Source organism: Hirundo rustica, chromosome 3, assembly GCF_015227805.2.
Source record: "Hirundo rustica isolate bHirRus1 chromosome 3, bHirRus1.pri.v3, whole genome shotgun sequence".
NCBI classification, from domain to species: Eukaryota; Metazoa; Chordata; class Aves; order Passeriformes; family Hirundinidae; genus Hirundo; species Hirundo rustica.
In genome coordinates, this window is record NC_053452.1 from 689885 (window position 1) to 713454 (window position 23570).

At 56.7% G+C, this 23570-nt stretch overlaps 1 protein-coding gene across 1 annotated transcript; it reads left to right on the forward strand.

Moving 5' to 3' along the window:
- Positions 1–3144: 3144 nt before the first annotated feature.
- On the forward strand, positions 3145–22401 carry SRF (serum response factor). The gene is made up of 7 exons (XM_040058421.1): positions 3145–3582; positions 4897–5163; positions 10077–10335; positions 17704–17829; positions 18511–18702; positions 19208–19284; positions 19551–22401. The coding sequence occupies exons 1-7, from the start codon at positions 3145–3147 to the stop codon at positions 19644–19646; spliced, it is 1455 nt and encodes a 484-aa protein (XP_039914355.1). The 3' UTR covers positions 19647–22401.
- The last annotated feature ends 1169 nt before the right edge of the window (positions 22402–23570 follow it).

The window sequence follows — 23570 nt, forward strand, 5'->3', positions numbered from 1 at the left end:
AGTTATTACCTGGAGGGAGGATGGGTCCTGGAAGGGATAAAGAGCCCTGCCCCACCTGGTTTAACAGCAGATATCCCCACCAGAGTTACAAGGGATAGGTCCCGGAAGAGATAAGAACACTGTCCCACGTTTTAACAGCTGGCCCATTAACAGAAGGCACCTGCCCCCTTCCCCTGGAATTATGAGGCATGGGTCACAGAAGACATAAAGAAAGAAGCACCTCCCCAACCAGTTTCAACAGATGAGAATAGAATACATCTTGCATTGAACCCGAGACAGGTGGGATCCAATTGCCTCAGCCCAGAGTGAAGGAGCACCTTAGAGAAGCCCATGTATGGCATGCAGGGTCAGATGGAACCACATGGCTCCACCAGAGCCCAGGTCCACCAAGAGAGCCACCAGCTGTGGCCAAAATGGAGCATTTACTGAACAGTGTAAGAGAACAGGAAGCAGATGTGTGTTAGTCCCAGTGAACAACTCCCTGAAGCATAAAGACCTCCAAACCAAGCATTTCCAGCAGTCCCTGATGTTCTCTCTTGCCCTTAAATTGTCCAAATTGCCCCTGCAGCGCTGCATCCTTTGAGCACCCTGGTCCATGAGTGCACAGATCTCTCTGCAGCTTGAGGAAGAGCTTTTTGCTTTGCTCTGATTTCCTCTGCTGCCCTGCGATTCTTCTGTAGCTGTGTCAGGCACTTGTGTGGAAACAAATGGGCCTGAATTGTCCTAAGCAACCTCGGCTGGGACTTTCCCACACTCTTGAGCTGCATTTAAGCTCAGGCCTGTACTTTCAGTTTTGTTTTAAGCAAGCTCCAGTATGGATGAAGAGCTGGAAGAGGATGAATAACCGCTGGTTGCAATGGCCTAGAGGAGGATTGAAAAGGGGATGTGGAGGGCTGGGGTCATGCTGGCAGCAGGGTCTGTGGTCCTATGGAGCTGTCAGAAGGTAACTTTGGGGGAGATCAGGTAAGAGGCCTTTAAGGCATAGTGTCAAGTGCTGTGCCTTACAGCTGTAATAGAACAGTGCTCCAAATGGGAATTTTATGATGTGGGAGTTGTAAATGAGAAAATCCCTGAAGGCTGAAAACTCGCTTTGAGCTGCTTTCAGTTGTCAGTGACTGCTGGTTTGGTTAAGTGAGGGCCTGCTGGTAACTTGTGCCCCAGGGTTGATGGTGGTTTGGGGACAGGGCTTGGCTCTCCAGGGTGGGTCTGACTGCCTCGATGAGAGATTGGCATCCCAGGAAGTTGGGACAGGCTGAAGCTCTGGGCCTGTTCAGAGCACGAGCAGGACAGGCACCTTGGCAAGCATCTGCAGGATGAGGCTTGGGAAGAAAAGGACTGCAGGAGAAGGGATGAGCCAGCCCAGAACGAGCCAGATCTCATCTCTTGCCTGTATAGACACTCTTACAGCTTGCAGAGCAAAAAGCCTTGCCATTGGAAGGCCCAGGGAGGAGAAGGAGGAGTGTGTAGCTGTCCCATGAGCAAGATAAACCCAAATCCTGCCACCTGCAGTGCCTGCACACTTGTGCTGAGCAGGGAGACTGCCCTGGCTGTCAGATCCATGTGTTCACTGTTCCCAGCCTCACTGGAGCCATGCAGAGGGTCCTGCTGAGCTGACCCTTCCTCAGGCTGCAGGACACGGCCAGGCCTCGGTCTCACCTGTGCCAGGTGTAGTCCGTGCTTGCCTTGCAGGGAGGGTGGCCAGGGCATGTGATGGGAGGCATGTGAGCTCCAGCAGCCCTGCTGGGAGCTATAAATGGCATGTGTGCTCACTGGAGGAGCATGGCTGGTGGGAGGAGGGGGAGGCGGTGGTGGCAGTGAGGGGGGTGTTGGGGTTTGCAGTTACTCCCTTGCTCTGGAGGAGGTTGGCCCCGGGCTGTTGGGGACAGCTGTGAGGGCCGGCGGTGAGCACGTGTGTCCTCTGAGTGATGAGACAGATATGGAAAGGGCTTGTGTGAGCTACAGAACCCTCCGTGGGGTGCCCAGGAGACAAAATGGGTCTGAGGCGGGACTGCTGCTGCCAGAGGTGAGGTCTTGCCCTGGGTTGCAGTTCCTGTTTGCAGGACAGGGTGTGGGAGACCTCCTTTTCTCAGCTAAGGATTCTCTGTCCTCACAGCTTTGAGCTCCGGGGAGGTGCTGTCCCTCTTGCACCTCTGCTGACCTGTGTGGGCTGTCCCTCTGCTGTGGAGCTCCTGGGTCACAGCTGCACGCAGGATGTGACCTGTGCCAAGTGCTCGGAGCCATCTGACGTGCAGAGCTGGCTCTGACCAGCTCCCTCCCACCTGTGCAGGTGCTCTGTCCCACCCGTGCACAGCCGTGGGATGGAACCACAGCCTCAGCCCCCGTGGGTTTGAAGGTAGCTGCGGACCATCCTGTTAAATGGGAGATCTTTTTTTCTACCAGGCAGTGATCAGCCTGTGCTTCAGCAACGTGTGGTTCGGACATACCCGCTTCGGTCCTGTGCCCTGCACACCCCCGAGCGCCCACGTGGCCCCACGCCCTCTCTGCAGCCATCGAGACAGACAGACAGACAGGCACGCTGTCTCTCGCAGGCTGTGACAACAGCCGGGGTGCGGAGTTGCCTGGAGCAGCAGCAGCTGCTGGCATGGCTGGGAGTCAGGCGCGGAGCCCCTCCCGGCTGGATCCTGAGCGGGGCGAGGCAGGCACTCTGAGCCACGTGCCGTGTCCCCTACGAGGCCGCGCGGAGCCGGCGGTGGGAAGGGGCCCGAGGCGGGGCTGGCAGCGGGGGTGTCCCTCCCAGCGCTCGTTCGCTGTCCCGGTCCCGTGCCCGCTCCGTGCCCGGCCCGCTCCGCTCCCCGGCCCGCGCGGTCCCTTTAAGAGCCGCCCTGCGTGTTCCAAACCCCGGCGTGACGCGAGCGCGGCCCGGCCGTATGCAAATCAAACGCCACCCGCCGCCCAATGGGCGCCGGCGCTGGGCGGCCGCCGGCCAATGGAGCGGCGCCTCCCGACGGGGCGCCGTCTCGCCCCATATAAGGAGCGCCCTGGCCATAAAAGGCAACATTGTATCGCTTTATATGGGGGCGGCGCGGCGCGGCGGGGGCGGCGGCGGAGCGGGGCCGTGAGCGCGGAGGGGACATGGCGGGGCCGGCCTGACCCGGCTCGACCCGACCCGCGCTCGCCGCCGCGATGTTGCCGAGCCAGGCCGGGGCCGGGAACGGCGCCGCCGCCGCGCTGGCCCGCGGCTCGGGGCTGGGCCGGTCGCCGGTGCCGCGTGGGGCGAACGGCGGCGGGGCGGCGGCGGGGGCGCCCGGGGGCTGCCTGAAGCGGGAGACGCTGTACAGCGGCAGCGAGGGCGACTCGGAGTCGGCCGAGGAGGAGGAGCTGGGCGGCGAGCGGCGCGGCGTGAAGCGTGGCCTGGCCGAGGCGGCGGCGGCGGCGGCGGGGCCCGCGGCGGGAGCGGCGGCGGCGGCCGCCTACAGCGGCGGCGGGGGCGGCGGGGCCGTGAGCGGCGCCAAGCCCGGCAAGAAGACGCGGGGCCGGGTGAAGATCAAGATGGAGTTCATCGACAACAAGCTGCGGCGCTACACCACCTTCAGCAAGAGGAAGACCGGCATCATGAAGAAGGTGCGGCCCCGCGGCTCCGGCCGGGGCGCGGCGGGGGGGGGGGGGGGCGCTGCCGGGGCCGGCCCGGGCGGGGATGTCGGCCGGCACCCACCTGTCCGTGGGAGTCCCGGCCCGGTCCGGGCGCGTAGCAGGCCGGCGGGCCGTGCCCGGAAACGGCTGCGGCTTCCCCGTCCCTCGGGCGGGCCCGGGGGGGCGGCCCGGCCCGGCCCCGGCCCCTTCCGGGGGCTGCGCGGGAGCCCCGGCCGAGCCGCGGGCGGGAGCCCCCGGGATGCCGGCGTGCCTGGCGGTCCCCGCGCGTGTGATGTGCCCGGGGAGGCCCGTCCCGGTGCAGCGACCGGCCCCGGGCCGGAGCTGACCCGTGCCCTCGGCGCCCCTCGCCGTGAGCCGCCACCAAAACGCCGAGTGTTCGGTGGCACAGCTGGACTGCCCCGGCCCCACCGAGGGCCCGGTAGGAGCGGCTGCTTCGGCCACGGAAGGGGACCGAGGCCACGTCTCGGCCACTCGGTTCAGAGTGCAATCCGCAGGTTCCTGTGCAAAGACAGATTACAAACTTGGAGGATTTTGGATGCTGCTGGCTGGTCCGCATCCCTGGTGGTGCTCATAGCATCTTCTGAACAACTGGGTAGTGCTGCATCCCAGCTCAGCTGGGCACTGTGCACCCGGGAAGGTGGGAGTGGGTGTGAGGTACTGCTGGGCACATCCTGGATGTGTGGGACCACGGGATGTAGAATGAGGCCATCCTGCCTGTAGAAGCTTGTGTGAGACCACTGAGTGTGCAGTGATGGCATACGAAGAGTGTGCTTCCTAGTCCACAGGAATGCTTCACCTGAGGCATGGTGGCCTTGCTGCAGCTGTGCTCAGAAGTCTGGGAGGGAAATCTGGGTCAGAGCCTGGATGGGGTGTTGGTGAGGGGAATGAGGTAGCAGAGATGTGTGCCAAGTAACATCACTGGGAGGTGAGGTTAGGGAGGCATCCAGACATGTCTGGAGAAGCCAGTGGGATTTCCAGAACGGAGACAGTCCCGTGTCCCTGTGTTGCCAGCCTACTCTGCTGAGGGGACCACTCTGCCCTCTTGGTGGGCACATCCCCTGAGGGCATGCTGAAGGGGATGGAAACACAGCACGGAGCAGTTCATCCTGTAGGGAGCCAGTCTCGGTTAGCTTTAGGGGCCACAGCTCCTCTGGGGTGGCAGGGAGCTGAAGCTGGTGTAAAGTGAAGGAAAGCCATTCTAGGGACACACAGGGACTCTTGTCCTGCACCTTGCACTGTCCCTGCCACCCGTGACTCCCCGTTCTTCCCTTGTCCTGCTGGCAGGCCTATGAGCTCTCCACGCTGACTGGCACTCAAGTCCTGCTGTTGGTGGCCAGCGAGACGGGCCATGTGTACACGTTTGCCACACGGAAGCTGCAGCCCATGATCACCAGCGAGACGGGGAAGGCGCTGATCCAGACGTGCCTCAACTCCCCAGACTCGCCTCCACGCTCGGACCCCACCACTGACCAGCGCATGAGTGCCACTGGCTTTGAGGAGACTGACCTCACCTACCAGGTGTCCGAGTCAGACAGCAGCGGGGAAACCAAGGTAAAGTTCCTGGGCACCCCGGGAGGCGTGGGCAGTGCTGGGAGTCCTGATCGTGCCCAGCCCTCTCGAAACAGCCACGCTGGGAGTTGAGGATGAGCCCCCTTTCGCTGTGGCTGCAGCAAGCTCGTGTCGTGCCATCTCAGGGCTCCTCGGCTGAAGGTAGCGGTGATTGAAGGAGGCAGGGGAGTGGGTGGCAGGTCTCCTGGTCCTGGCCCTTGCAGTGGGGCTCCCCGCTGGCCCAGCCCACCCCCCTGGCCAGCTTTCAGCACTGTTATCTCTCCCCAGGCGTCTCCATGCTCTCACACTCATTGATAAAAATTTGATTCTGCCTCCATGGCCTTATAAGGCCTGGTTTCCCTCGCCAGAGTCCCTGGCAGGGCCCCTCACATTCCTTATAAGCTGCAGCTGTCTCTTGCTTTGGTGCTGTTTTGGAAGGGGGCAGGGAGGACATGGGGAATGGAAACATTTGGCCGGAGAGACCATTTCTGCTCCCTGCCTGTTGTCCCTGCAGACGCTGGCCCTTGCCTGCCCGTGTTACTTTGTGGCCTTGTGCCCAGGGTGGCCTGGCTGTGGGTGCAGAGTCGGGCAGAGTCAGCTTTTCTGCTGGAAGGGCTTGTCCCTGCCCTCCCTGGCGCTGTTCCTCAGAGCTGTGTCCCACATCCTGCTGCTTCCTTGGCAGGCTGGTGCTCAGATCCACAGGTGCTTGGGGATGGGAGGCAGGGAAGTCTGTGGTGCAAGACTGGGATGCCATGCTGAATTTGGGGCTCTGCTGTGGCTTCCCAGGCCTGTGTGCAGTTCTGCTGGGTGCTGGGAATTAGAACAGCCTTGCTGAACCTGTGCTTATGTCACGGGTACCAGGCTTGCTGCAAAAGTGTTCCTGCGTTGGCCTTGTCATAGAAGCTCTCCAGCTGTCTGTGCCAAAGCCACAACACCCTGGCCATGCAGTGGCCTCTAGACATAAAGCAAACAGAACCTGGAGACCTCTCTGCTGTAACTGCAAGGGAGTGCAGCCCTGAGATGTGCCCAGCATGTTCTGGGGCTTGCAGGGGCATTCAGCTGCCTGTTCTTCTGCTGTGACAGCACAGCAGCTCCGGTCACGGTGCTGCTGGATACCCCCTGTTCCTCAGTGTTTACTCCCCCAGTGTGTGTGCAGTGCTGCACCAAGCAAAAGCCTATTGCTGCTGAGCCCTGAGAAGCATCAGCAGGCACAGAGGTCCCTGCAGGCAGAGGAGCTGTGGAGGTGTGGCTGGAGTCTGTGCTGTAGGCCTTGAGGATCCCTGAGGATGTTTGCTGCTGAAGGGATCCCAGCAGCAGTCCTGGCTGTCCCAGTCTGGCATGTCTTCCCTGGACGCCTCTTGTTGCTGGTCTAAGCTGTGCCAGCCCTACCCAGTGGGCAGAGAAATCTTCCAACACCAGCAATCTCTCCCTTGTGCAGCCTGTTTGTGAGGACTTGTGCCTCCTGGGCTTCTCCTGGATGAAAAGACAAGTCCTGTGGGCATTTCATAATGAGACAAATTACCTGTCCCTGTCATGAGGCTTGTCCACATCATATCCCTTTGTACTCTTCCTGGAAGTACTGCTGGTTGGCCCCAAGGGAGCTGTGCCCTTGGGGTGCAGTTACTCTGCAGAGACCTTCTAACACAACTTCTCTCTTCTCACTGCCTGATGCAACCCTGAGAGCTCCATCCCAGTGCCAGTGCTTAGTGTGGGGCGCTTTGTGGCCACAGCCAGCCTTTGGGGAGAGGCTGGAGGAGCCCAAAGGCCCTGTCTTCTGCTTGGCATTCTGACTAAATCCACCCCTGCCTGGCTGGGAGTTCCTGCCGTGGCAGGCCCTGGGGCTGGGGACAGGGGCTGTCCTGTTGTGCCTTCTGCAGGCCTGACAGCCTCCTTGGTGCTTGACCAGCTCAATTCGAAGCCTTCTGAGGACGGAAGGAGCCTGTGGATGGGCCTTGCTGGGTGGTGCATAAGGCTAGGTTACAGGTGCCTCACTAGAGGAGGTGGCAGGGAGGTTCAGTGCCAGGTCCAGCCACGTGGCATGCTCCAAAAGACTCCCTGGCCTTCCTGCGTGAGCTCTGCTTCCCAGATCTCTCTGTGGACAAAACCTGCCTGTGTTCAGTGCTGCAGCCGAGTGGGAAGACAATGCAGCCAGGCTGTCACCTGCAGCCAGCAGCCTGCTGGTTATTCCTCTGTGCTGCAGCAGCTCTGGAATGCTCCTGCTGTGGTGCTGGGACTGGGGCTTGCTGTACTTTTGAGACAGTAACTGTATCCTCATGATGATACCTCTCATCTTTTGCAGACCCCAAAGGACACTGCCTGCCTGCAGTCTCCTGGGTGTGCTTGTGTGGGAAAGGATGTTTTGGAGGGAGCTCAGGAGCTGTGGATTGGGGTGAGAGCATGGGAGTAGCCCTGATCTGGTCATCTCTCTGGAACAGGAAAATGTGGGACTTCCTGCGATATCTGGAACACAGACCAGGTGCTGGAGACCACACTGGGATTTCACATATACATCTAAGGCCTGTTGTCCTGCTACACCTGTGTGATAATTCTGTCTAGGGGGCCTGGGCTGTGCTGAAAAGCATCACCTCAGGCAGTCCCTAAAAGCTGCGGAGTGGGATCATTTCTGTCCCTAAGACATTGCTGTGCTCCAGACTGGGCATCAGCTGGCCTGGTCCATGCCCTGTCTCTGCAAAGCAGGGCTGTGGGTCTGGGCAGACACCTGCTGCTGTGTGCTGCTTCTGCAGACACTGAGGTTTTCTCTGAGCTGGAGTGGATGTGCAGCTGGAGCAGGAAGAGAAGAGCTTCCACAGCTGCCTCAGGGAATGTCCCTGGCCCCTTGGGTGATGTCTGCTGAAGTGACCCATGACTTGTGTCGTGCATGTGGTCTGGGCTTTGCAGGGTGCTTGGAAGAGCCAAGGTGCCCAGGGGATCACTGAGGCACCCCAGACAGTCATGAGGAGATGGCAATGGGTGATGTCCAGAGTCTCTCCCAGCTCTCTTTCTATACTGGGAGCTGTTGCTGCAGCCCAAGAGAAGCACAATAAAGATGGGAGGAATCTGAGTCTCAACAGTCAGAATAGGGAGGGAAGAGATGGACTGTGCATGGTTCAAGTTTTTTGCCACAGCATCTCTCCCAAGCACCTTTGGTTTGTACTGAGATTTGCCCTTGTGCCTCTGGGGGGCCCTAAGGATCTCCCTGAGTAGAGTACTGTGAACTTTTTGGGATGCCTTCTCCAGGCCTGGGAGTATGGAGTGTGACTGGGTGCCCTGGCTGGCTGGGGTTATATCTCACTGATGTACTGCTTTAGAGCTATAGCTGGGGATGAGCAACCCCAGCTTTTCCAACTGGGAACTGCACCTGTCCTGCCCAGCTCTGCTCTGGCTCCCTAGTAGGCTGGGGAGAGCTCTGCCCTGTCACCCATGTTGGGAGGGCACCCACAGCCTCCCGTGTCCCATGTGGGGTGGCAGGAGTTTGTGGTTGAGCTAATGGAAAGTGCCTCTGCTGGGCTTTGCTCTGTCATCACGTGCCTCTTCTAATTTGGACTTCAGGGACCGCGGTGCCAAGGCAGAGGGGTGTTGCTCTCCTCCCTCCCTGGGCCCTGGGGCACGACTGAGTGCCTGGGATTGGATCCCCCTGTCCAAAATGGGCTGCCTTCCCTTTTTTAGCTGTTGGTTGAGCTGTGAATTCCTCGCTCCTGGCAGCTTGACAAGCTGGGAACAAGGCTTAGCACGTGGGAGAGCTGGGCCCACCAGCTGCAGTGGGAGGGGTGGGAGTGTGGCAGCCTTAACTCTTCCCAGGCGTGCTGGCAGCTGTGTCAGGGCATGGGGGCAGCAGGTATCCTGTGGTGTGTGACGTGGGCTCCTGTGGAGCAGTGCATTCTCAGTGTGCTCTCGGTCAGATGAGCGGGGCAGGAGAGGAGTCATGGGCAACCTGGGTGTTCCAGAGGGGATTTGGGGGATGGAGACACCTTAGGTGACGTGTGACTGCCAGAGGCAGCAGGGATCATGCTGGGCTTGGTTGGTTCCTGCAGATCCAAGGCACATCCAGACACATGCTCTGTGGCTGTGGAAACTAAGGTGTTACTGCAGCTTGGCACACACTCTCCTCCCTTGCTGCCAGGCCTGAGGTGCCAGTCTCTCAGGGCAGCGCTGGCCCAGCACAGAGCCCTCTGCCCAGTGCTCAGCTCCCCTGGCAGTGCTGTCCTCTGATGCTCCTTGCAGGACTCTGCTGGCTGCAGTGAACACATGGAGCCCCTTGGAAGCATTTGCCTCCCGCCCATCTCCTGCCAGTGGATTGGCAAATAGGTGCTTCCTATGGTCAGGTTCTCTTGGCTTCTGCCTCGGGAGATGTATGGAGGCATTCCCCAGGGCCTGCCAAAGCTGCTGTCAGGGCAGCTGCTGGGTTTGTGCCTCCCTAGCGTCCAGCTTTGCCTTTAGTCACCTCTCCACGTCATTTCCAGCGTACAGCTGCCTTTCAGAGGCAGTTCTCAGCCTGTTCTTGGTCCTGTGTTTCTTGCCTTAAGGGAAGTGGTGTGTATTCCTGACAGGAGACTCTATGCCTTTATGTTTGTCCCTGCAAGGGCTGCTTTTGCCTGGTGCATGCCAAAAAGAGGCTGTTCCCTTCTCAGGCATTTTGGGGACTCCTGGGGAGCAGAACGGTTGCTTTGTCCCCTGGTGTGTTGTAGGGAGGGCTCTCGGGGGACCTCTGTGGCCCTGGGCCCGCATCCAAAGTTTACGCAGAGCTCTCTCCAGCTTTCCTCACGTTTGTGCAAGCAGCTCTTCTCTGTTCCCCTGGCTCTGCTCCACGTGCTGGCAGCGGGCTGCGGGGGGTTACGGTTTGGCAAGGGAATGCAACCTTCAGAGCCTGGCTTGGTGTGGTGGGCTGCTCCGAGCTGTGACAATCTCTCCCTTTACAGGACGCCTTGAAACCCACGTTCACTGTCACCAACCTGCCGGGAACAACGTCCATCCAGACAGCCCCGACCACCTCGACCTCCATGCAGGTCAGCAGCGGCCCGTCATTCCCCATCACCAATTACCTGGCGCCAGTGTCTGCCAGCATCAGCCCCAATGCCGTCACCAGTGCCAACGGGACAGTGCTGAAGACCACTGGAGCCAGTGCAGTGACGTCTGGGGGCCTCATGCCGATACCCACTGGCTTCACCCTCATGTCAGGTCAGTGCCTTTAGGGGCTGAGGACTGCATCCGTCCTCCCTGCACCTGGAGTGTGTTGCTGTTCTCTCCAGGGGACAGCAGGCCTGGTGGCAGAAGAGAAGCATTGTGGTTGCTGCTGTAAGGCGAGCCTGGCTGTGATTCTGTGCTCAAACCCAGCCAGGCCAGGGCTGGACAAGGGTCATGTAGTGGCTCTTTCTTTAGAGTTTTCCTTTAGCTGGGAGGTGGCAGGGAGCTGAGCTGGGACCCCAGGACCCCTGCACACAGGGCAGTACTGAGGAGCCTGGGGGGAGTGAAAAGAACAGGTGGTGATGGAGCCTTTCTTTCTCCCTCCTTTGGGCAGGTGCTTCCCTTTCTCTGGGGACCCCTGTCATTCCTCTCAGTCACAGCCTCACTCCCTGTCTCTTTCCAGCCAGCAGGGACAGCTGGTCACAGGGACAGCTGGGCAGCTGCAGCAGGCACAGCAGGCAGTCCTCCACTTCCCTGCCAGAGCTGGAGGGCAGATTGTGTCCCTGACAGGTCAGCATTCGCTTCTCCTCCTGTCTTGGTTTGAAAAGACAGGTATCTGCTAGGGAGAGGCAGGCCTCTCTAGGAATGGGGAATTCAAATCCTTCCCTCCATGTTATTATAATTTGGAAGATTAAAAAAACCTTTTCAGTCAGAGCTATGGGGAAAGGAATAACAGTCCTTTACTAGTAACTATAACAGGACAGACAAACAACAACCGCAATGTCCTTCCACTCATCTGCAGCCCAGACTGGTTTTCCCCTATGCTGCCAATTGGCCTTTTTCCACCTGTCCAGCCAACCCCACAGAGCATTGGCCACCATCCACGAATCAGTGTAGAGGTAGAGCTTTGGCCACTTCTCTCTTTCAGCAATGTCCAGGGCCAGTTGAACAGCTTTGAGTTCAGCAAGTTGGCTTGACCCACCTTCTCCTTCAGTGGCTTGTGCGACCTGTCGTGTGGGGCTCCACACGGCTGCTTTCCACTTCCGGTTCATCCCAACGATGCGGCAGGAACCGTCAGTGAAAAGAGCATAGCGTGTTTCTTCTGCTGGCAGTTGGTTGTATGGTGGACCCTCTTCGGCACGTGTCACTTGTTCCTGCTCCTCTTCATCTGTGAGACCAAAGTTTTCACCTTCCGGCCAGTTTGTAATTATCTCGAAAATCCCAGGGTGATTTGGGTTTCCAGTGCGGGCGCGCTGAGTGATGAGGGCAATCCATTTGCTCCATGTGGCGTCGGTGGCATGATGGGTGGAGGGAACCTTTCCTTTAAACATCCACCCCAGCGCTGGTAGTTGGGGTGCCAGGAGGAGTTGTGCTTCTGTGCCAATCGCCTCTGAGGCGGCTTGAACTCCTTCATAGGCGGCCAAGATTTCCTTCTCTGTTGGAGTGTAGTTGGCTTTGGACCCTCTGTAACTTTGGCTCTAGAATCCCCAGGCACCTTCTGCCAAAGGCTCCAGGACAGGCCATTGTTCCTGGCTGCTGAGTAGAGCACGTTCTTCACCTCTGGTCCCGTCCTCACTGGGCCAAGGGCTACTGCATGAGCGATCTCCTGCTTGATCTGGGCAAAGGCTTGTTGCTGTTCAGGGCCCCAGTGGAAATCGTTCTTCTTGCGGGTGACCAGGTAGGGAGGGCTCACAGTCTGGCTGTACTCAGGGATGTGCCTTCTCCAAAAACCTATGGGGCCTAGGAAAGCTTGTGTTTCCTTTTTGCTGGTCGGTGGGGACATTGCAGTGGTCTTATTGATGACCTCGGTGGGAATCTGACACCGTCCATCTTGCCACTTTACTCCCAGGAACTGGATCTCTCGGGCAGGTCCCTTGACCTTGCTCTGCTTGATGGCAAAACCAGCTTTCAGGAGAACTTGGATGATCTTCTCTCCTTTCTCAAACACTTCGATTGCTGTGTTCCCCCACACAATGATGTCATCAATGTACTGTAGATGTTCCGGAGCCTCACCCTTTTCCAGTGCAGCCTGGATCAGTCCATGGCAGATGGTGGGGCTGTGTTTCCCCCCCTGGGGCAGTCAGTTCCAGGTATACTGCACACCCCTCCAGGTGAAAGCAAACTGAGGCCTGCATTCTGCAGGCAGAGGAATGGAGAAAAATGCATTAGCAATGTCAATTGTGGCGTACCATTTTGCTGCCTTGGGCTCCAGCTCGTACTGGAGTTCCAGCATGTCCGGCACAGCAGCGCTCAATGGTGGAGTCACTTCGTTCAAGGCACGGTAGTCCACAGTCAATCTCCATTCTCCATCAGACTTGTGCACAGGCCTGATGGGGCTGTTGAAGGGTGAGTGGGTTTGCTGACCACCCCTTGGCTCTCCAGCTCACGAATCATCTTGTGGATGGGGATCACGGCATCTCAATTTGTCCGATACTGTCAGCGGTGCACCGTCGAGGTGGCAATTGGAACTCGTTGCTCTTCTACCTTTTAGAAGTCCTACTGCAGATGGGTTCTCCGACAGCCCAGGCAAGCTATTCAATTTCTTAATGCCCTCTGCCTCCACAGCTGCTATTCCAAAAGCCCACCTGAGTCCCTTAGAGTCTTTGTAATAACTATTCCGGAGGAAGTCTATGCCCAAAATACACGGGGCCCCTGAGCCAGTCACAATTGGATGTTTCTGCCACTCCTTCCCAGTCAGGCTCACCTCGGCTTCCAACAGAGTCAGTTCCTGTGATCCCCCCGTCACCCCGGCAATGGAAACAGGTTCTGTCCCCACATATTCCGATGGTATCAGTGTACACTGCGAACCAGTATCAACTAAAGCTTCGTATTTCTGTGGCTCTGATGTGCCAGGCCATGGGATCCACACCGTCCAATAGACCCGGTTTTCCCGTGCCTCTCCCTGGCTAGAGGCAGGGCCCCTCTAGCACCGGTCATTATTCCCTTCCTGGGCATACATGGTAGAGGTTCCTTCACAGGGATCTGACATACCCTCACTTCTATAATACCTGGCAGCTTGGTCATGCGATGTCGAGGCTATCTTCATCTTAGTGGGACCCCCTCGGTTAGTGTTTCTCTCCTTGAGCTCATGCACCCGTGCTGCCAGGGCAGAAGTGGGTTTCCTATGCCACCTTCCCATGTCTTCCCCATGGTCACTCAGAAAGAACCACAGGCCAGCTCGTGGGGTGTACCCTCTCTCTAGCTGGGGGCTGTTGAGCTCTGACTCTGGGGCCTGTAACTCGCACAGGTGCCACATGGGAACTGTTCCTCCTCATCATCTCCTCCATCTTCTCTGTCACCTCCCTCATCTTCCTTATCTCCACTCTGAGTTCCTTAGCCACGGCAGAGACTTGAGCCTGCATTGGGCCATTGATGATACTCTCGTAATTTCTAAGCTTGTTGGCTACAGAACCCACTGTCTCTCGGTTGTTATCAGGATGAATTGTTGCAATGAATGTGGCGTATTGAGATGGTCCTAGAGCTGCCAGATTCCACAGCATTTGCCCTGTGCACCTGACTTTGTCGGGGACATTATCATGCTGTCCACCCCTCCCAAAGAGTACCTCCAATACTGCCACTTCTCTCAGCTGTTGGATCCCTTCCTCAAGGGTCTTGCAGCGCATTCTATGATGGTGCTCCTGCATTCTGTCTCTGTGGACAAACCTCTCCCGTACACTCATTAAAAGCCGCTCCCAAAGGGAAAGGGGCCCTGGCTCCCTTACGAATACCTGATTCACACCTGAGTCCTGGGTCAAGGGTCCCAAATTCCTTGCCTCACTATTATCTAGTTGCACGCCTGTACCTATAAGGTTCCAGACCCGAAGTAACCAGGTTGTATAAGCCTCACGTCCCCGTCGTGCAAGATCTTTTTGCAGATTACGGAGACTTTCATATGTCAGGGACTCAGTGATGATCTCAACCTCTGACTCCCCCCCGGGTTGTGAGGGCCCTCCTTTCTTACCCTTGTTGCCTGGGTGCTCTGATTTCACCTTATACTTCTTTGTTTCCACAGGGGCCACTGCTGCTGTCTGTGGCTGCCCCTGTGGTTCAGCTGGAACCTGGACGGTTGTAACGTCTGTGGGTTCTGCTGCTGCACCATCAGACTCTCCTTTGTCGGGGCAGGGGGAGGGTTTCCCACCAGCTGGGGCTAATGAGGCTACTACAGGGCAAAGGTACTCCCTCAGCATCTGGCCCATCTCACAGATCTCCTTCACCCAATCTGGGTGGTTTATTCCTGAGGCAGGCTGTGGGGCAGTATCCTTATTCTCTAGGGTAGGTATCAGGGTGGTTATCCAGGTCAGTCTCCCCTTATCTCTAAATGCTAAACAGAACAGGCATACCAGCAACACCAGCCACTGTATGATATCATTAACATTCAGAGATTTGAACCCTTCAAAGACTGGTGGGGTAGGCCCAAAGAGCTGGGTGAAGGGTTGTGAAAAAATTTCTCCCGGTGTCATTTCTTCACAGTAGGTACCATTGTTAAAGTAACCCCAGAAACACACAGTGTATGATAGCCCTGAATCCATGTGCCTGCCTTCCAGAGGACATTAAAAATCCATGATTTCCTCACCTTGTTAACCCATATAGCAAACTGGATGACAGCCACAGTAGCCTTAGTTGCAGGGCCCATGTTTAGAAAAGGGCCTGCAAATGGCAGAAATACAGCCACCACCACATGCCACCCGAACCAGGTTAAGCCAGACCACATGATATCCAGTGCACAGCAATGTAGGCACTTAAGAACTGTTATTCCTTTTCTCTCAATGCCCTCGTGTCCCACGATTCGGGCGCCAAATTCTGTCTTGGTTTGAAAAGACAGGTGTCTGCTAGGGAGAGGCAGGCCTCTCTAGGAATGGGGAATTCAAATCCTTCCCTCCATATTATTATAATTTGGAAGATTAAAAAAAAACCTTTTCAGTCAGAGCTATGGGGAAAGGAATAACAGTCCTTTACTAGTAACTATAACAGGACAGACAAACAACAACAGCAATTATAATAATAGTAAAACAGAACCAAGAACCCCGGAACAGTGGAAACTCCGGCGCTGATGGCTGGAAACGGCGGGTTGTCCCCAGCAGGGAGGGGGGTGTCCTGGCAGGCGAAGTGAGCAGTGCCGGAGAAGCTGGACCCGGGCTGACCCAAAATCTACCAGGGCAGGCGAAAAAAACTCTGAATTTCTGGGTGCTCCATAGATGACAGTTCTCAGGACCGAACCCCTCCATTAACCGTGGAATCCACGAAGCCACCAGTCCCTCAACAGTCCTCCTCAAAAACAAACCCCCCCCTCAGCTCCCGGGAGCCTTTTCTTCCCCTTAAACTAAGTGATCAACTCCCTTTTGTCCAGGTCAAGCACCCTTTAACTATCAATATTTAGTCTCCTAGCAACTTATGGGGGGAAAAATTCCACAGGAAAACTTAACCCCCAAGACTCCTTGCTGGAAGTGAGGGATTGAGGTGTCTGTGGGGTCCTGGCCTGGCCACAGAGCTGACCCCGGACTGTGGAAGCACAGAGGAGGCAAAGCACGGGGAGCCCTGGCTGTGGCTCCTGGGGGGAGGTGGGAAGACAGGGCAGAAAATGCTTGACATAGGCAGGAGCAGCATCCTGGGGGATGCAGACCCAGTCTTGTGCCCCAGTGCTTTGCCTGTGGCTAACAAATGCAGCACAGACAGGTCCCTAGTGCAGATGTGCTGAGGAGGAACTGTGCTGCTAGACCTGATGGAGGGATAGCTCAGGTGCCCCAGTGGTTGTTTATTGCGTGCTGGCATTTGGCTCTGAGAAGCTGCCCTTGTGGGTTAGGGGGGACACAGAGCAGAGTAATGGTGCTGCTCTGCTGCCCTGTGTGCGCCGTCCTTTGTAGGAATTACTCCCTGTTCTGAGTTAAGGCTCTCCAGGTGTTTGTTCTTGGGCCGGGCATGTTCCTGGATGGAGTTTCAGAGCAGGGCTGGGCTCTCCTTTGTGGTGGTATCTGTCATCTGAGGACCAGCACTGGGTGACAAAGTATTTCTCTTGGTGCCTAAGTCCATGACTCTGGTAACTTTTGTGCTTTCTTGGAATGCTTAAGGCTCTTGGGGGCCTGGGCAGACAGCAGGCTCCCATTCAAGGGAACTGGATTTCCCTTGTGATCTGGAGGAGACAGGAGAATAACTGATGTGTGTCTGTGGGGTGTGGTGTGTGGGGAAATGCCCAGTCTGAGCGAGCTGGCCAGTGGTTCTTGTTCTCTGGCATCCCTTGCTCTTCCCTCTGGAGGTAGGACCTCAGCCTTTGGAGACCTCTCTGTGCCCAGCTGTGTTTCTGGGTCTGAAGTGCTTTGTAGGGAGCAGATTGGGACAGAGGCTGTGTGGCTTGCAGCTCTGGGATGCACACCTTGAGACCAGCTGTTCCCTAATACCTCTGTAGGGCACCGTAATGTCCTTAAGATCACAAATGGGGTGAGAGCTGCACCCTGAGTGTCCTGTGGAGGATGGAGCTGGGCTCCAGAGTGTAAAGGCAGCAAAGCCCAGCTGGCATGGGCATTTGGGCTCTTGTGGTTCTACTCAGTGCAGCAAGGTGATCCTTGCAGAGCTGGCTCCTCACTGAGGAGGAGAGGCTGAGCCCTCTCCTCACTTCTATTCTGTGTCTTGGTGGAACCAAGAATGGTGAGGAGGATCCCAGATGTTCCTGAACCAGGGCTAGGAGTTGAGCAAAAGCTGTTATTTGTGGCCTTTCCTTCACTCTTGGAGCTTTGTAGGCCAGTTAACTCTTGCCCATGTGCCAGGAAAGAGCAGGTTTTGGTCTCTGGTTTCTGCCACTCACTGCTTCTGAGTGCAGCACAGAGTGGTGCTGTGGAGCTGTGTGCAGCCAGAGAAGGACAGGGGCTGTCACATAGGTGAAGGTGCCCGTATCCCTGCAGAACTGTGAGCTCACGGGCTCCTCTCTCTCTGCAAGTGGCACCATGGCTCAGCAGGTTCCAGGGGCTCTCACACATGTGAAAGTGCCCGTATCCCTGCAGAACTGTGAGCTCACGGGCTCCTCTCTCTCTGCAGGTGACACCATGGCTCAGGAGGTTCCAGGGGCTCTCACGCATGTGAAAGTGCCCGTATCCCTGCAGAACTGTGAGCTCACGGGCTCCTCTCTCTCTGCAGGTGACACCATGGCTCAGCAGGTTCCAGGGGCTCTCACACATATGAAAGTGCCCGTATCCCTGCAGAGCTGTGAGCTCACGGGCTCCTCTCTCTCTGCAAGTGGCACCATGGCTCAGCAGGTTCCAGGGGCTCTCACACATGTGAAAGTGCCCGTATCCCTGCAGAGCTGTGAGCTCATGGGCTCCTCTCTCTCTGCAGGTGACACCATGGCTCAGCAGGTTCCAGGGGCTCTCACACATGTGAAAGTGCCCGTATTCCTGCAGAGCTGTGAGCTCACCGGCTCCTCTCTCTCCGCAGGTGGCACCATGGCTCAGCAGGTTCCAGTCCAGGCAATCCAGGTGCACCAGGCACCGCAGCAAACGTCTCCCTCTAGCGACAGCAGCACTGACCTTACCCAGACCTCTTCCAGCGGAACAGATATTGGTAACCACCCTCTGTCTGCCTTCCCTAACCTCTGCCGAAAACAGCCCACACCAGCACGCCCCAGGCCTGCTCCCTGGCCAGTTTCCTTCTTCAGGCCAGCTCTACCCAAGGCTTTCTGACAGTTTCCCAGGCTTATCGATCCCTGTTGCCAGGTCCTGTGCTACACTGTATCCTGTAGTGGGCATGGGGCCACTTACAGGGGATTTCAGATACATGATCATCTGCTCTCGCTTGCAGTGTGGGGCTGGGAACAGGTTGCTCAGTTCTCTGGGGGTTTCTTAGTGAGCCAGCACTGCCTCTAGCACAAGGCATTGGCTCACATCTGCTTGAGACTTTTACTGTCTATGCAGAAGACATCTTTGTCAGCAAAATCCCAGTTGAGGTGCCTTGGTGCAGGCTGAATCTAGTTCAGCGTCTCCATTAAAATTTCCTCTGGGAATTGAGATACAAGTTGAATTTAGTCCTGGGATGTTTGGCTACCATGTTTTCCTGCCCCTTCATACCCATGAAAGGCGAGGTTTGAGCTCCCCTGCTCTGTCTCTGGAGCTTTTTCGCAAGAGCTTGGAAGACGGGGATGTGTCTCTCCACATGCAGCGTGCCCGGGATGGCTGGGGCGGGGGTGCTGAGCGGACAGGCGAGCCTGGCAGGTCCCTGCTCACATGTGCTCTGTCCTGGTGGCAGTGACCCTCCCAGCGACCATCATGACGTCGTCTGTGCCAACCACCGTGGGCGGCCACATGATGTACCCCAGCCCGCACGCGGTGATGTACGCGCCCACCTCCGGCCTGGCCGACGGCGGGCTCGCCGTGCTCAACGCTTTCCCGCAGGCGCCCTCGGCGATGCAGGTGTCCCACGGCCAGGTCCAGGATCAGGGTAAGGCAGCTCTCCAGGTCAGTGCTCCCTGGGAGTGCGCTGGTGCCCTGGTTTTTCTCGTCCCGCGTGTGTTTGTTGCCGTACGGTAATCGCTGACGGTTTTCTTCGCGGCGGTGCTGGCGGTTCCGCAAAGGCCTGGCAAGGGCGATGCTCAGTGTGTGGTTTTAGGTCTTGCCATTCTCTTGTGCAAAGGGTTTGCCTGAGCTTTGATGGGTAAAAAGGAGGGTGAGGGTTTCCAGGCAGCACAGGGAGCCAGGAGGCTCTGGAGAGGATATGTGCTTGCATGAGGGGGCAGAGTAGCTTGAAGCCACGTGGGTAAGATTTGGATCGAGGCATTGTGCCCGCTTCTCCCAGTATTTGGAAAACCAGTGGCTTTCTTCTGGAATGTCTCCATGTGTGCAGATAGGCAGCTTTGTCCTTGAGCAGCTCCGCGGAGCTCAGAGAAAGGATCCACGGGGCAGCACTGCTTAGGGGACAGTGTCATTTGTGCTTCTCTCTATGGCAGGTGGCGTCCCCCAAGTGTTCCTGACAGCCCCATCAGGCACGGTTCAGATCCCCGTCTCAGCTGTCCAGCTTCACCAGGTAGGCACCGAGTAGTGCTTGCAGGTGTTCAGGGGTTATTCTTGCTCTTCTTCTGCCTGCACATCCCTTGCGTGTGTGGGCACACACGGCTGGGTAGGATCAGTCCTCAGGTGTGGGAATGCCATCTGTGCTGCCCACCCTCGGGTGATGAGGGAGTTTTGTCCTCGCCGGGCCGGTGCCTGGGAAGGTTGGTGCCCCTGGCTGCTGGCACACACGGCCTCAGGGCATGCTGTCCCCCAGCGGTTCCTCCTCCCTTCTCTCTCTAGATGGCTGTCATCGGGCAGCAGAGCAGCAGTGGCAGCAGCCTGACGGAGCTGCAGGTGGTCAACCTGGACACCTCACACAGCGCCAAGAGTGACTGAGAGGCCTCTGCTGCTGGCCTTCTGTTTCTGGCTTGGTCACGCCAGTGTCGGGGCTGGCAGCAACTCCTTCTCGTACAGACTGCACCAGTTATTTATTGTTGCCTTTTCACGTTTCCTTCATCCACACATGCACACACACACACGCACTCACCCACCCCCACACACACAGGCACGCGCGTGGGGCTGCAGGACCCACCCGGGGTGGAGCCGTGCTGGGGCCGTGCAGGGCTTGGGGCATTTGGATGCTGCAATAGCTGTGCTTGTCTCACGCCAGCCAAAGAAATTTGTCTCTTGAGGGGAGGATTGCTCTGCACTGTAAATAAATACTGCAGGCCATTCCCAGCTGGAGGTTCTGGCTCCTTCTGGGTGCTCTGAGTCACCTTGCCCGTGAGTGTTTACTCTGCGTGGGGCTCAGCTTAGACCCGGAGCCGCGGCGCAGGTGCGGCTCGGAGCAGAGTGGGGTGTGGCTGTGCTGCTGGCCTCAGCAATGTGCCTTCGTGGGGGTGACAGGTCCTCGCCGCAGCCACTCCCCCTGGGCTCCGGACAGGAGAGAGGGGCCAGCCTGCATGTGCATCTCTGGGCCCGCATGCCCTCTCCCCGCGGGGCAGGGCACGGCCGGGGGCACGTGGCCCCGTCCCCCTCGTATGCACTACAGTGAGCCCTCTGCCCTCAGTGCCTCCTCGCTGGGCTGCCTGGCACCTTCCCAGCCTGACCGGCCCTGCCCCGGCGCCTGCCCTTGCACGGGTGAGGTGGTTGAGAGATGCCCGGGAACGCAAAGATGCCCTGGAGGGCTCCTCAGCGGCCCTGTGCTCTGCTCAGCCCCACTCTCGGCCCTCGCACTGCTTCTGGACTCCATACACCCAGTGGAACGTGGCCGGGTCTTTCCTACATCCCCCTGCAGCTCCAGCCAGCGCTTTCTAAATTTCTGTGTCTGATGCAAGGCGGAGAAACAACTCAAATGTCAAAGGGAAGAGCCCGCGGGGTTCTGAGCTGCTGGGCACATGGCAGGCTCTTCCCCTGAGCCACCAGGGTGACCTGCAGGCCATCCTGGGCTCTGGGGGAGCGGCTGTGACGCCTTTACAGGCTCAGCAAGGCTGGGGGAGAAGGGCTGGGGCATGCTTGGTCCTGCATGGGAGTTGCTGTGAATGGCTCTGCTACCTAGCCCTGTCCCTGGAGGGAGAGTGAGCAAGTGAGAGAAGCTGCTGAATCCTTAGGGGAAAAAGCAGCTACTGTAACTTTTTTTTTTTTTTTTAAGTTAAAGACAACAGAAGCCTTGGAGAAAAAAAAAAAAAAAAAGAAAAAAAAGAAAATTACTTTATTTTTCTAAGTGTTAAACTCAGTATTTATGTAATTCTTTAAGGAATAAAAGTTTGGCTCCTGTACAGTTTTAATGGGGTTTGTACCAGGGGGATGGGAGAGGGGTGGGTGGGCGGGCATGGAGGCAGGAAAGGGGCCTTGCTTTTGAGTTTGTATTGTAACCTTGGACATGTTCCCTCAGCATTAGCGTTTAAGCTGCACTCTCCATCCACCAGCATGTGCCAGGGATCAAGCTGAACCGAGTGGGGTGCTTGTTTCCTACTTTCCTGTAACGAGGACTTCATACCCATAATTTTGGGCTTAGTGGGCAGAAGGCAAGCGAGGCAGCAGCTGGTCTCCGGAAGTGGCAAAGCCTTTCCTCAGAAGCAGGCAGTTTGCAGCGTGCCCAGGAGCCAGAGGCAGGCTGGGTTTTTTGATGACAGCCCTGTTCACTTCTGGTCCAGGGACCTCCAGCTGTTCTGTCACTGTCACCGTCCTTGGCGTGGAGCAGTGCTGCCCGAGCGATACGGGTGTCCCCACTCCTCCCTGTGGTGAGTGACCAGCAGTGGCTAATCCCTGTTCTCCCTGCTTGCCTGTGCAGGCAACGTCTCCTGAACTCCTGGCTGATGATCTGGGCTGTAGCTGCCCCTCTGCAGCCATTCTGCAGTGCACAGATGGGGACAGGTCTCCTCCGAGCTCCCTGTGCAAAGAATTCCCAGAAGGGTCTTTCAGCCCTTGATCTGTTAGCAGCCTGGGAAGGTCTCGTGAGGAGTGGAGTGGCACATCCGGTGAGGGTGACATTGCATGCCGCCTCCCCTTGGAATTCTTGCTCTAAGAGTGATGCAAATCCTGCAGTTCAGAGCACATGGGAGTGCTGAGCCATGTCCCATGGCTCGGTGTAGGAAAACTGCTCAGTGATGCTTCCAAAACCATGTAGGTACCTAGGAGTTCATCCAGGGAGAAGTGTGGGGTCGGAGTTTGCATTGTCCTTTGCCCCAGCACATCACTGTGGCCTGGCTTTGCTCTGCTTTGCTTCTGCTGGCGCTATGGAGCAGAGCTGTTGGGCCAGAGGGGCGGGAGAGCCCCTGCTGCTACAGGGTGTGTGACTGCATCCCCTCCCTGGCTCCCCAAAGGCAACTGCTGGTTAAACGCTAATGGTGTATTTTATTTAAGTGCAGACTTGTAAGAACACTTGTGTATCAGGGAAATAATGGCATTTATTGTGTGGTGACATTTTTAGTTCATTTTACTGGTTTGAGGGGTGTGTGTGCGCGCGCGTGTGTGTGTGTGTGTACGCATAAGTGTGTGTGGGATTATTTTTTTTTTTTTTCCCCTCCAGTTTCCAGGGTTGTGTTTCTGGAAGGATGTGGAAGTAATCACAGTACTATGTACAGAGCTTTCTTTTGTATTAAAAAAAAAAAAATTTACTCTTTCAATAAATGTTATCATTTTGTGCACAGATTTGGGATCTTGACCGTCTTTTGCGGGAGGGGATGACGCACACCTTAGGGATGGGGATCAGGGCAGATTCCTGCACCTGCTCGTGTACTGAGGAGGATGGGGAGCTATCCGAGCACGACGTGGCAAAGAGGGGCTCTTTGCAAAACTCTCCATCCCTACTGCCTCCCTCACAGGTTATTCCTGACCACCTGGACTTATCCTCTGGAGTCTCAGCCTAATGTGTGGGCCAGGGAGGGCCCTCTTTCCCAAATGCTCTGGAACGATGTCCGTGGTGAGGAGGGCATGGGGTCAGCCAAGAGAACTAAAAACCAGCAATGAAGAGGAATGGGGAATTTTGAAAAAGAATTGTTCTAATTTGTGGATGTTAATAGGAAAGGAGCAGGGAGACTTAAATTCCCTGCAGAAAGCTGCCATGAGAAGATACAGCAATATTCAAAGTCTAGTCTGGAGAGACATTGCTCAAAGTCAGGCAGAGGCCTGGTTGCCAGATCAAGGACATATGGAGGCTCAGTAAAGTATCCAAAGGTGTGAATAAAAGGGAGAGGGGCTCATTGCAGTCATCAGGGCTGCTGGGGCTAGAGTATGCCAGCTAAAAATGCAACTGCTGGCTGCTCCATAGCTTCAAGTCCTGGAGCAGATGCCAACGTAGTGGGAGGAAAGCTCAGCACTGATAAAAGTGTGCAGTTTGGAGAAAATCCCTCAGGAGGGGAGAGGATTGTACCGATAGTACTTAGGAACAAAAGACAGCTGAAATGGCTCACCTCCCCGTTAGGAGGTGAGGTGCCTCATTTTACAGCGCTACCTCACTTTTAGCCCCGTGCCTACACAGGTGTGGCTGGTGGTTCAACACCACGAACGCCCTCTCAGCACAAGCAATCCCACATCACCGGCGCACAGGGGCCTGGGTGTCACTTATGTACCATGGAGCAAGGTATCATGGATATAATCTTTATTTTTAGGATAAGTGACCTACTAAGTGCGTGTGGAGATCATCAGAGCAAAGACACAAGCAGGCTGTGTGAATAGCACAGAAAACCTCTCCTTGTCACAAACAAGATGTCTTGGTAGTGAGCGGGGAAGGAAAATGACATATTAATTTTTAATTAATTAAGAACAGAGATTCCAAGAGCATCCACAGGATTCTGGAAAGAGAGTCTGAACAGCATC

Excerpts from the sequence above, each read along its gene's own strand:
- SRF (XM_040058421.1), top strand. The coding sequence starts at position 3,145 with ATGTTGCCGAGCCAGGCCGGGGCCGGGAACGGCGCCGCCGCCGCGCTG. Across the intron at positions 3,583-4,896 it reads AGACCGGCATCATGAAGAAG|GCCTATGAGCTCTCCACGCT; the intron begins GTGCGGCCCCGC and ends TCCTGCTGGCAG. Across the intron at positions 17,830-18,510 it reads TTCCAGCGGAACAGATATTG|TGACCCTCCCAGCGACCATC; the intron begins GTAACCACCCTC and ends TCCTGGTGGCAG.